Source organism: Aethalodelphis obliquidens, unplaced genomic scaffold (genome assembly GCF_003676395.1).
Source record: "Aethalodelphis obliquidens isolate GAN/ISIS:26980383/991018 unplaced genomic scaffold, ASM367639v1 scaffold3, whole genome shotgun sequence".
Taxonomy (NCBI): domain Eukaryota; kingdom Metazoa; phylum Chordata; class Mammalia; order Artiodactyla; family Delphinidae; genus Aethalodelphis; species Aethalodelphis obliquidens.
The window spans coordinates 43,528,586-43,541,414 of NW_020837947.1; the positions used below are offsets into that span (position 1 = coordinate 43,528,586).

General features: G+C 37.7%; 1 protein-coding gene across 1 annotated transcript in view; it reads left to right on the plus strand.

Moving 5' to 3' along the window:
- The window catches only part of FRK (fyn related Src family tyrosine kinase), an 86,055-nt gene that overhangs the window by 43,215 nt on the left and 30,011 nt on the right, over positions 1 to 12,829 (plus strand). The window contains exon 2 of the mRNA XM_027088202.1: positions 4,691 to 4,812. Within this exon, the coding sequence (XP_026944003.1) occupies positions 4,691 to 4,812 (122 nt within the window). The remainder of the gene's footprint in view (positions 1 to 4,690; positions 4,813 to 12,829) is intronic.

Below are 12,829 nucleotides of genomic sequence, written 5' to 3' on the forward strand. Positions count from 1 at the left end.
ACACTCAAATGTTTGCAGAATGAATCTTAGATTTCAATTACATATTCCTTTCATCTAAAACAGGCAGTGTACTTTTTGCTCCATTTTCACCTAACTGAAGCATTTTTCTCCAAGGTTATAGGTTATTATGGATCTCTTCTCGTTTTTGGTTATTCTTAATCAAGATCTCTTTCATGGCAGGTATGGCATAGTAATAAAGATTATTTTCATTAAATATCAATAAAATGTGTATGTGAGTGTGTGTAGTATCATTTTATTGGATAATTTTTACATGTAAGTGCCAAATCCAACTTATTTTCAGATGTCTTGTGTAAATTTCCAACTTCTTTACTATTTCTGTACCTCAGTAGTTCTCAATCTTTGGTGTGCATAAGATTTACTGGGGAACTAATTATTAAAACCCAGATTTCCGGGCCCCACCTTCAGTTTCTGATTCACTTGGTATGACGTGAAGCCTGCAAATTTCCAACAAGTTTCTGTGTGATGCTGTTTCCGATCCACATTTCGAGGATCACGATCTATAAGACTCTCCCCTGATGCTTTCTGCCTCCTAGGATATCCTGATCTCTTGTCAGCACTCACTGTTTACTGCACAGAAGAACTACAGCTTAAAGAGAGCGTTGAAAATGGCTGTGGCCTGTGGACAACGAGGCTTGGGGTGTACGTGCCCTTCCAGAGTGGGACCAGCAGGGGCTCTAAAGGCAGAACTGAGGAGAATGACAGTTCTGCCCATGGCTCAAACCACAAATTAAGGAACGGGTTTCTCCTGTGCAGAGGGTGGACCGAACTATCGGTTGCCCACTAGTCTGTACAGCAGCACATGCTCTAGCGATCACAATCTATAGCAGACGCATCATCTTTGAGTATGAAAGATGGCATTATAATGCCACTACATCCAGAAAACAACGATTTATTTTCTTCACTTCTTGATGGCATCTCAGCCAAGTAAAATTCCAGGTATTAAGTGAGCTGATGCATCCATTCAGATAGTTACATGTATTTCATTCTTATTATCAATTCATTACTGGTGTGATTTGCCTTGTAAAGTGATTGTACAAGAATCCAGAATTCGGGGTGGTGGGGGTGGTGGTGTGATGCATTGGGCAATTAGGATTGACATGTATACACTGATGTGTATAAAATGGATGACTAATAAGAACCTGCTGTAAAAATAAATAAATAAAATTAAATTAAAAAAAAAAAGAATCCAGAATTGGTGAGACAGAAGAGAATTTAAGAAAAAAAATTCATCACACAGTTCCTCTCTACAAATGTAGTAAAATTATTATATCTTTAATCATTTGATTTACAAAATCTGCTTGCTTATACATATATTAGGCAGAGAAAAGACATCATTTTATAAACTAGATTATCCAAAATACAAATGTAATGTATATATGTACAGCTTATCTAATGGAGTATTTATTCTTTAGAATTATGAGATATATGAGATATAATTGTACTTCTAAGAATTTAATCTGTTAGATAAATTGTAATTCTTGTAAAGGTTTACATATTTATATTTGGACCAAACATTTTAATGATGCTGCATAATTAATGCACTAGAAATCAGGAAAATGCATGGGGTTGATAAGTATATTCGATCCATGTTGCTTCTTTGCTTGAAATATTTGTGTGAAGAAATTTTGCCATTGCTGGAAATGGAGTCTAAAAAAAATTGCCTGAGTATTTTAACTATTAGCTTTCACTAAGCATGCTATCCATAAAAATATCTAATGTTTTTCATGTGTTTGTTTAAACTTTATATAAATATTATAAAGGTATGTATCATTCTTCAACTTCCTTTTGTCCCTCAACAATTTATTTGTTTTAACTGCCAGATAGGATTCCATTTTATATCCATAGTTAAGTTTATTTATTCCCCTACAATGGGCCTTTAGGTTGTTTCCAACTTTCCATGCTAGAATTCTTCAGTGAATGTGCTTGTGGTATATTTCCTTGAGCACACAGAGTATACAATCTAGAAGTGAAATTAAGTAGCATACAAATATTCAGCTTTACTAGATATTGCCAGATGTTCTCTGAATTAGTTGTATCAAATTGCATTGCCACTAGTATTATATAAAGGTTCTTGTTTCATGTTTTTTCCAGTGCCTGAATGTGAGTTTTAAATTTTGTCCAGCCTGAAAAGTGTGAAAGTGCATTTCATTTTTTTATATTTAATATTCTTAATATTCCTAATTACTGGCAATAGGCAGAGGCTGTACTTCTTTCCTTATTTTTATTAGTTATTGGGTTTTTCTTTTCTGTGATCTATCCAGTTATATACTGTGTCAAGTTTTTCTACTGTGTTGTCTTTTTTTTTAGTGATTATAGGTCTCTATATAACCTGAATACTAATCTTATCCTTGTTTATATGCTCTGCAAATACCTCCTCCAGGTCTGTGGCTTATAGTTTAATTTTATTTCATGGTAATCTTGGTGTTGCAAGTTTTTAATTATGGTGTAATAAATATTATTAATCTTTTCCCTTAAGGCTCGTATGTCTTCTTTTTCTTTTTGTCTGTGGAAGAAAACTTCCTTAGTCTAATAGTCTCAGAAAGTTTTAGAATGTGCCTTTTACATTAGTTTTTTTTTTTTTTCCGGTACGCAGGCCTCTCACTGTTGGGTCCTCTCCCGTTGCGGAGCACAGGCTCCGGACGCGCAGGCTCAGCGGCCATGGCTCACGGGCCCAGCCGCTCCGCGGCATGTGGGATCTTCCCAGACCGGGGCATGAACCCATGTCCCCTGCATCGGCAGGCGGACTCTCAACCACTGCGCCACCAGGGAAGCCCTTACATTAGGTTTTTAATCTATATAAAATTGTTGTGTATGCTATAGGTAGCAGCAATTAATTTTTTTATATGGATTATGATTGGTACCAGCATCATTTATTGACTAATCCATCCTTTCATCACTAATTTGTATGTTTGGGTCTGTTTTTTATTATGTTCCATTATTCTATTGATATTTACTTATTTCTGCAATAGTGGAAAACATACGTTTCTATTTTTCTGTGAATTCATTCCATGGCCACCTTGGAATGTTTCCAAGCCTTTTAAAATTTCATTTGGACAAACAATAGCCTGTGGACATTAATTTGGTTCCTGATATTGAATCAATATGGTAGTCATTAGTGTAGTCTACCAAACCTTTCCAGTTTTCTGCCTTCAGGGAAATAGTAGGATTGCATTTTCTACTCTCTTTGGATTTAGTATGAACATACAACTTATTTCTCAGTGGGCTCATTCTTGAGCAGAAACTTTAAATAGAAACTCCAGGAACCAGCCTGTGATGTGCCACATTTTCCAATCCAGCCTGCCTAGTCAATCGTGGAAGCATGGAGATGGAAATTCTTTGGTGGACATAGAGATGGACGTGGCACAGATAACCTTCAGTGGACGTGCAGTTGAGTGAAAAACAAATCTTTGTTGTCTTAAACCACTGAGATTTTTGGAGTTGTTCATTGTTCCAACATAATCTGGCATTTTCTGGCTAATATAGTTAATATTGTGTAATTTGCAATTTGATGATTGGGAAAATGGTAAACAAACATCTTACTTTTGTTAGAAGGTAATTATATTTTAATGTCTCTTTTTTTTCAATTTCTTCCCCTCTTCCTTCCAATTGTGTCACCCTTAGTGCACTCATATTCCCCAATACCCATGACCTGTCAAACCAATTGGAACCAATTTTTGAGGGCCTCTCCCAGCCTGCAATTTCTCACCTGGCCTGTATTTCTTCCCTCAAGCCTACATTTCTTCTCTTTGAGTGTTTACATTTTTAAAAATGATGCCTAGAAAGATAAATGTTTTACCTGAAGTCTTTAATGATAAAGATCGACATTATGACCCTACAGTGAAAGGTCATTAACGCAAAGCTGGCTGTCTCAGCTTCCTCTTATCACATTAGTGTCTGCTGACTTGGTATATGTTTTAAACTGGTTCTGATATTAAAATCCATAATTCTTTGTTGGGGTTGATCACATTCACATTTACTGACTCTTGTAGTTCTGGAATGTTAAGGATAAGAGTGTAAAGATGAGAAGTGGAGGGGACACTAAGAAGATACTTCCCAGGCAGAAGTATCTTTTTTACATAATCTCTCCACCGATGAACATTTCCTTTTAAACATGCAAAACCATCTTATATTATGGGGGTCGGGGGGGTTGGGCAGTGATGGAGGGGAGAAACATGGGAATTAAAACCCGGAGAACTACATTTTTACTGTTCACACTTTGATGTGAAACATATGAATTCCTGGATTGGAATGTTTGCCTCCTAACACCTAGAAGGTGTTAGGAGCGGCAGCGGACAGTCTGATGGTGATGTGAATAGTTTTAGAGGGTGGAACATGGCAAACTTACCGTGTGGTGGGCCCACTCTAGAAGCTTTGGATTTGACAGGAGAACACAGGGTTTCTCAGACAGAATGCAGGTGTGAGAAGACATGTGGTAGCAGAGGCATCAGCTAAATTTCTATTTTATAATATATTAAAGACTCCTGGTGAGTGTTGCAGACATCCAGAAAAATCATGTCATCAAGTATCAAAAACTACCGTTTATACCTGTTATAGTTTCACTAAAGAGTATAAGCCCTTCTGATATTGGAACTTTCTTGCCAAACTTCTTGCTCCTTAAAAAAAATGAATGTTGACTGGTTAATTAAAGTTTATATCTCTCTCTTTTTAGGTGGTTCTTTGGAGCAATCAAGAGGGCAGATGCTGAAAAACAACTATTATATTCAGAAAATCAGACAGGTGCTTTTCTAATCAGAGAAAGTGAAAGTCAGAAAGGCAACTTCTCCCTTTCAGGTATGGGCATTGTTCTGTGTGATTTAAATGTGGATTTGAGAGTCTGTAGTCATGAACCTTCTGTGTGAACATGGACATGTTAATTTTAAATTTGCCTTATCTGTTATCTTCACAATAGTACCAAAATTAAATCTATTGACCTACTCAAGAGTAATGTAAAAATTAGCAAAACAATTTCTGTCTGTGGCTAGATGTGACTATAAATGTTTCAAATACACACACTCTAGGTATGAGATGAAAAATATATGGATCTGCCTGTGTTTTCTCACTTTTGCATTATCTAGGAGCCTATCCATTTAGGGAAATGATAAGCAAGGAGCAAAGTCTAAACTGTTGTCAAAATTGATCTTGCCATAATACCCATTTTTTTTTCTTTTTGCATTTCATTTGTCTTTGCCTGGTAAATAGAAAATGAATTGAAATGCTGAATGCAAATGTGCTTAATTAACCAATGACATGTAACATTTGGTCAAATGTAGTTTTCCAGCTGAGAGTCAAGTGCATGTTTACAATACCCTAGGAAAGAAAAAGCACAGGAGACCTGAGAATTATCTTTAAGTGTTACAGGTGCTTATATATTAGGTAGTCATTAGTTAGCCAAAAGCTAGATTAAATGTTTTAGATTCTAGCATTAAAAATATAGAAGTAGAATATTTCCATGAGGAAAGCAAAGAAAAAGTAGAATTAACTGAGTCATATCTTTGAATAATTCCCAGGCTACAGTGACTATGCTGAACACTTTCTTAGTAGAATATTATGGAGCAAAACAGCTTTACAGGCTTAGAACAAAATTACAAGGATATTGGCTGTTATGTGCCGAGAATACTGTAATGCTTGCTTATGGGTTTAGCAAGCTTTGTAGGCCCTACTTGGAGACTAGCATAACATTATAGATTCCTTTTCAATGAAGTCAAACCATTTAGAGTCTTTCAAACAAATTATCTGATTGCTGTGTATTCACTAGGGGACAAAGTAAATGCAGACCATTATGTCCTACCGAAAGGATAATTTTCTTATTAGCCAGAAGGAGGACTCTACAGGAGAAAAATGGAAAGAAAAGGGTCTTCGATATAATCTACATTAAAACGAACAAACAAGTGTACAACCCAGTTGCTGACTGTTGATTACCACTAAGGATCTTCAGGTATACCAGTCATGGATTTATTTCTCAGGGCAGTTGTCTCCTAATCAGTCCGAATTGATGGTCTTCAATTTTGCTGACAGTTATGCTGCTAAAGGAAGGCAAATAATATCCCTTTTCTATCTCTGTCTTTCCCACGTGAGTTTTCCTTAGAAGTATTGTCTTTATTCCTCAGGCAACAGTGGCTCGCAGCTGTCAGAGAAGCGCTTCATGAGGGGGGCATGATTTATTGATGCTGTGGCAGGGCTGCCGAGAAACAGCAGCCCAAGGTTGGGGTGGGTGCTAATTGGCTTGTTGTGATCCTTGCCTGGCTGTCAGCTCTTGTGAGGTCTGAGTAGAGAGTTGGGGAGAGAGTTAGGGCTATGACACCTCTCATAACGGCAAGACACTAATTAGCTGTGAATTACAGCAGTGCTTTTGGATATCATGTATTATACGTGGTAGCCAGAGAATCCATCTTCATTAGATGCATGACAGGTAGTTTTAGGGGCTTTACTGTTATTTGTCATTGGTAGAGAATTGTTTTTCTGATGAAAAATATAAAATTCTGACTGCATGTCAACTAGTTTGGCTATTTCTTGACTTCAGTCAGTTACTTTAAAGGAAATTATTATTGTTATTGCCATTAATGTAAATTTGATGTTTGGCATTCCATAAGCATTTATATTGTTGCTTAAAGTACACTTTCGGAAACATACACCTTGAGGGATAAAACTGAATTTCAGGCGAGTTTTTTCAGAAAGGATTTTGCATTGCACATTGTAATTTTACTTTAGGCAGCTCTGCATAGGAAAATCTCTAGAGTAATAGAGGGAATTCCGGATTCATCCTCAGCGAAAGCTTTTTAAGAGCGAATGATAATAGATTGTAGTTGAAAAATGACAGAGGACATGAGGCAAAAAAGTTCATCAGCAGTGTTCAGGGTGATGCATCTAGTAGCTGATATCATTTATTTATATACTGTCTATTTCTTGAACAAATATTTGAGTGCCTAGTCTGTGCCAGGCTTCTGCTGGGTCTAGAGCAGCAAGGAGAGTGAGGCACAGTCCCTGGCCCCAGTCTCCAGGAGGGTGATAACACAGCTGTCTGGTGAGACAAGAGGGGGCAGGGGCCAAGTCTCAGAGAGGAGTTAGGAAGGTTTCACAGAGGAGGCAGCACTTGTGTTCAGTGAGTGTCACAAGGTAGCTGTGTGGGAAGGATTATTCCCGGTAAGGCAAATGCACAGAGTGGAGGGTAGGGAGTGGGGAGGACAGTGCAGGTGTGTGTGTGTGTGTGCGCATGTGTGTAGATGGGGAGCAGAGGTGGAGGAGAGGAGGAATGGCCAAAAATGAGCCTGGAAAGGAAAGCTGGAACTAGACTGTTCAGGGCCTTGTATACCATGCTGAGGAATTTGGAGCTTTTTCTACAGGTCCCAATATAGAGGGAAGTTTTAGGCAGAAAGTGACTCGGTCTGACCTTTGATGACAGAGTAGAGAACAGAACAGATGAAAGATTTATAGATAATAGTCTGGGGAGGAGTGACGGGGCAAACACAGAGGCATCACTTGCTGCTGTCTGAAATCACAGGTGTGAGACAGAAGTCAGTCAGCGTTCCGCGGAGTAGGGCCAGGGAACCTACACTCAGCCAGCTGCACTAATGCTCCTCTGTCCCCAGAAGCCTCACGGCCCCTCTGTTGCTCTCCTTTTTTTATGGGGCAAGTGTGGGAATGGCCTTAGGACTCTCGATAGCAGTCTTTGCTTTGGTGCTAAGAAGTGAGTTTGGACATCAACTATTTGCAGGGTGGTTTGAAAAGCCCAGCACCTCTGGACTTTGGCACCATGCGAAATTGCAGCTTCTCTTTTGTAGAAAAGGAACCATAGGGCCTGTTGGAAGTTGAATTCAGCTGCAGTCCTTCTTGCTGGCCATAGGGGGCGATGGTGGGACAGGCCCAGTGGACCCATTACCATGCCATCTAGAAAGAGCTCCTGGGGCTCTTTGCTAGAGAGTCTTGTTTATCTCCACAGGTGATGGCTTGATCCAGGGCAGTTTTGGCAAATAGAGGGTAGGGCATGGAGGTGAGAAATATTTAGAAGATAGAGCCAACAGGAATTGGTAGTTGATCAGAAATGGGGTAAAATAAGGGAGAATGCAGAATCTAGGATGACTTGCAGATCTCTGACTTGAGTGATTGGGGGATAGTGGTCAATTGAGCCAAGATGAGGTCCATGGGAGGAGATACTTTCAGGAAGAGAGAAGAGGGGACCAAAGGAATTAAGTTCAGAGGTGTTTGAAGTAATTGCAGGAGGACATACAAGGGGCCATTATCTCTTTTTTGACTTGTGTCTGCTGATTTTGAGCTGAGAACTCACTGTGATACATCTCCATTACAGTGAACATGTAGGTCCCATGGAACGTGCAGGACTTTTATAATAGTACTTCTTTGATTGCTATGAAGTCTGTTCTTGAGAATATAGGTAGGTCTCTGTAGCAACATAATTTAATTTTAAAATAAATATACTAGAAGTTTTAGAACGAAATAAATGTTTTATCCTTCAAAGGAATAGACTGCTGTTGTTCAAAGTATTGCACAAATGGCAGAACTCCCTTTCCAGAAAGGATATCACTTTATGTTAAAGGCCTTAGCTGGGCAATTATATGTTCATTAAGTGCAGCTTTGATACGTGGAATTGACCAGAGTTATCTGAAGCCACTTTCTGAATAATCTGGATGATTAGCCTGAGCAAAACCATGGACTTGTAACTTTGTAAATATTTCTGCATACCTTGTCAGTTAGTTCTGAAGGCAATTCAAAAAGTAATGAGAATAACAGCAGCTTCATTAGGGAAGATGTGTACCTGTTCATGTTGACCTTGTGTGTATCCTTCATGTTGAACTTACATATTCAAAGAGTCTTTTATATTTATGAGTAACTCTTTCACTGTAGGTAAAAGTGTGCTTCTCAAACTAGGTTATACAGTCCTTGAGCCGAAGCAACATACTTTTATTGCTTCTGTTTCATGCTTCTTCTCTATCTCCATAGTTCCTAGTACAGTTTGTAAAGACAGTAGATGCTCAAACACTCACCTCTTTACCCTGTCATCTACCAAGAGCAAAGATAAGCAAGGCCATTGTCATATTCTTAAACCTCTGAAGTCTGGACCATGTAAGATCACAAATAATTCTCTTCCTTGCTGTGTTTCAGACTTATTTTAGAAAGACAATTTCTCACCTTAACAGGTTAGTTGTTTCCAGGTAACAAGACTTTTGTAGAGGAGACAAAATTGGAAAAGGATGTCACTTGCATTGTGGCCCTGTCTCTCTCCGCCTGGCACAGGGTTCAGACCCAAACTCACTTTCCACCAGCCACTGAGATACCATTATTGCTCCCAAACTTTTTTAAGACCTGCTGATTCATTCTAATCTGATGCTGACCAATGGCAAAAGGCTGTGTGTTTCATTGTCAGTCCTCTGAGCCTCCATTTATTCTTCATTTAAAATGAATGTGGACATAGTGGCCATAAGAGTGTGTCAGGAATTCTATTACTATTAACCATGGATGTAAATACAATTGTATATCCCAAGGAGGGGCAAGTATTAAGTGGTTGGAAAAAATTGCTCCTTGAATTTATTATGCAATGAAATGTCTATGGATTATGGGAGCATTTTGATATTGGTTAGAGATGATGTTTTGCTTTTTAAAAAATACACAAGCTGCAGAAAGAAATTTTTGTTAATAACTCCAGTACCTCATATAAAATGTATTGAATTTTAAACATGTCGGTGCCATCTTAGATAATGCCTTTTAATTAAAGTCATAATTTAGTTGTGTTCAACTTAATTACAAATATCATTGCCTATAATAGCAAGTGGCTTTTTGGGTCAGTTATCATATATGCTGCCTTTTCTTAATGTTACTACTGATAAATTATATTCAGATGTTTTAAATACTCTATAAAGTTAAATTAACATTTTATTATGTAGTACATATATCTGTGTTTGTGTGTGTACACAAACATACACACACAGATGCACAGGCAAAGAACTTTTTTCTCTAGGGCACTGCTCATGGAGAAATCTTCTATTTTATTGAAAATCCATGGCTAGCATTTCTAGAAGTTGCAGTATTCTTTAGGGTGCTTGCATTGTTTTTTCTTTTGCTTCTCTGTGAACACCACATGTTGACTCATCTAAGTTTTCTCTTCTCTTCTGCTTACCTTATTTTGTTTATTAAAAATATCTTTTCTGTATGAGTAGTTTGAGCTATTTGGAGGCAAGCACAACAAAGAACTGATGCATATTATTGCCCTTTGAATGTAACTTTATAGTAATCAATTCCAGATATTAAATAAATGAGAAGTTGATAAGTCATGTGGAGGTTGGTGAAATTGCTACCTTTTCATACTTCATGACATATTCCATTCTCTTATTTTTTTTCATTTTATTGGCTGCCAAATTAAATTGATCCTTTATTTACATTTTGTCCAATGTTGTACTTCAAATGAAGATAGCAGCTAGCTAACAGTCATTTAAGTTAGCATCCCCTTGAATAGAAATTCAAGAATATACATAAGAGATACAGAATCAGAGTAGCCCTGTAAACTGAGTCTATCAATCAATGATTTGTTAGACTCTAGGTAAATATTCTCCCAACTTCAGTGTGAATACAGGTGAACTGACATATAGGAGCAGACTTTGACTTTTGCATCCGTCAGGGCTAGTCATAAAGAAGGTGCGAGGATACTTTGACCCCTGCTCAGTGTGTGCCCCTATCTTAGAGAGGCAGGACATGCAGATACCAGGAAACCAGGCAACCACTGTTTTAGAACCGACTTAGTGATTTTGGTCTTCCCTGGGCATCTGTGCATAGCCTCCCCCAACCCTGCCTTTTCTACATCCAAGTGGAACAGAAGCTTCCAGCACAGTAAATGTTATAAGGGCAGAAGATGACAGATGATGACTGTGTGTTGCAAATTAGGTGACGTTAACCTTAAAGAAAGAAGGAAATAAGAACTCTGTTCTCCTGTGATTGTGTTTTTCATACATTCTTCTGGTTAAACAAACAACTCAGCATTGCTACCTTAGTTTGGGCTGCTATAACAAAATGCCACAGACTGGGTGGCTTAAACAACAAATATTTATTTCTCACAGTTCTGGAGTCTGCAAGTCCTAGATCAAGGTGCCAGCAGATTTGATATCGGTGAGGGCTCTCTTCCTGATCTGCCTTCTTGTTGTATCCTCACATGGCAGAGAGAGAGAGAGAAAGAGCGCTCTGGTCTCTTTCTCTTCTTATAAGGGCACTAATCCCATGATGAGGATTTCACCCCCATGACCTCATCTTAATTACCTCCCAAAGACCCACCTCTTAATGCCATCACATGGGAGATTAGGGCTTCAACATATGAATTTGAAGGGAAAACATTCAGTCCATAGCAATTACAAAGGACTGGATTCTATTTCTTATGGCAGGCATGCCAAGTGAGTAGGAGAATATCCACCATTCCTCCAGCAAAGCCACAGGAGCTGAACATTTGCTAGACATCGGAAGTATGGTTAGAGGCTTGGTGTGTTAGCAGCCCTGCTGTGCGTGTGCTAAGAGAAGGAAATGTACACTCATCTAAGTGGATGGAAAGGAGGACCAGTTGCATATGTTTTTCTCCTGAGCATCAAATTTCTTTGCATTCAAGGATGAGTATAATAAAAACAAAAGTCATGAGATTCTGGATGCTCAATAACAAAATTTTCCAACTTATGTTCTAGAACAGGAATTCTTTGGAAAGTCAAAAGCATTCCATAAGACAGAGGGTTCAGGAGTTAAAAACATTTGAAGAACACCTCATATTATATCTTCTCTGCCCTGACTCAACAAAAGCACATTAAAGTCTCAGAAGTCCTACAGCCAAGAAAGTTAGCTTTTCAACCCAGAGTTTTCCAAATTACTTGATCATAGAACCATTTCTTCTCTCAAACATGATTTGGGAAAAAATAATTGTATAATAGATGATAAACAATAACCTGAAGATGTAGAGAAAACTCATTTTTTGAGACATATTCACTAAAAGGAACAGAAGAAAAAAATTGAAAGCATTTGATTTGAAACTATAAAATACAAGAAAACACAAACTATGAAATTAGGCATCAAAAGGGGCATGAAAAGGCAATAGATGGGAGATAGGAAGCAGAAAAATTGTCACTTTAGGGATGTAAAGAGCAGACTTGAGATGCTCTCTAGAGAGAGAAGAGAAATCAATGAAAATATGTAAGGGTAGATCATGCAAAAACAGGAGACATTTCTTTGACATTTAGTAGAATAATTAAATGGAAGCAACAGCTAAAAATGTAGTAGAAGAAAACTTTCCTGAGTTAAAAAAAATCTGTGCTTGTAGATTAAAAGTACTCCTAGTTGTTCTAAGTAGCATAAATGAGAAGATACATACCTAGGGTATCTTTTCAAAATACTTTAATATCAGGCATAAAGGAAAAATTCTCTGAGCATCCAGGAAAAAAAAATTACAAAACAATTCCACACCATTAAATACCAAAACTCAATATAAACATATAGAGTCTTTGTTTCTCCCTAACTTTATTGATAAAGTTGAAAAGATAACTATGTCCTTTCACCTAAATTCATCAGTTGTTAACACATGGTGACATTTACTTTCCATCGTTCACATATCTATATATGTCTCATATATGTAACATATATGTAAGTTGCAGGTATTATGTCACTTCACCTTTAAAAGCTTTAGTATTAGTATGTATGTTCCAGGAATAAGGACCCTCTCTTACATTATTACAACCCCATTATTAACCCCCCAAATTTTCACACTAATGCAATAATATTATCTACCATAGAGTACATACTCAAATGTCTCCAAATGTCCTTGCTAGCCCTTTGT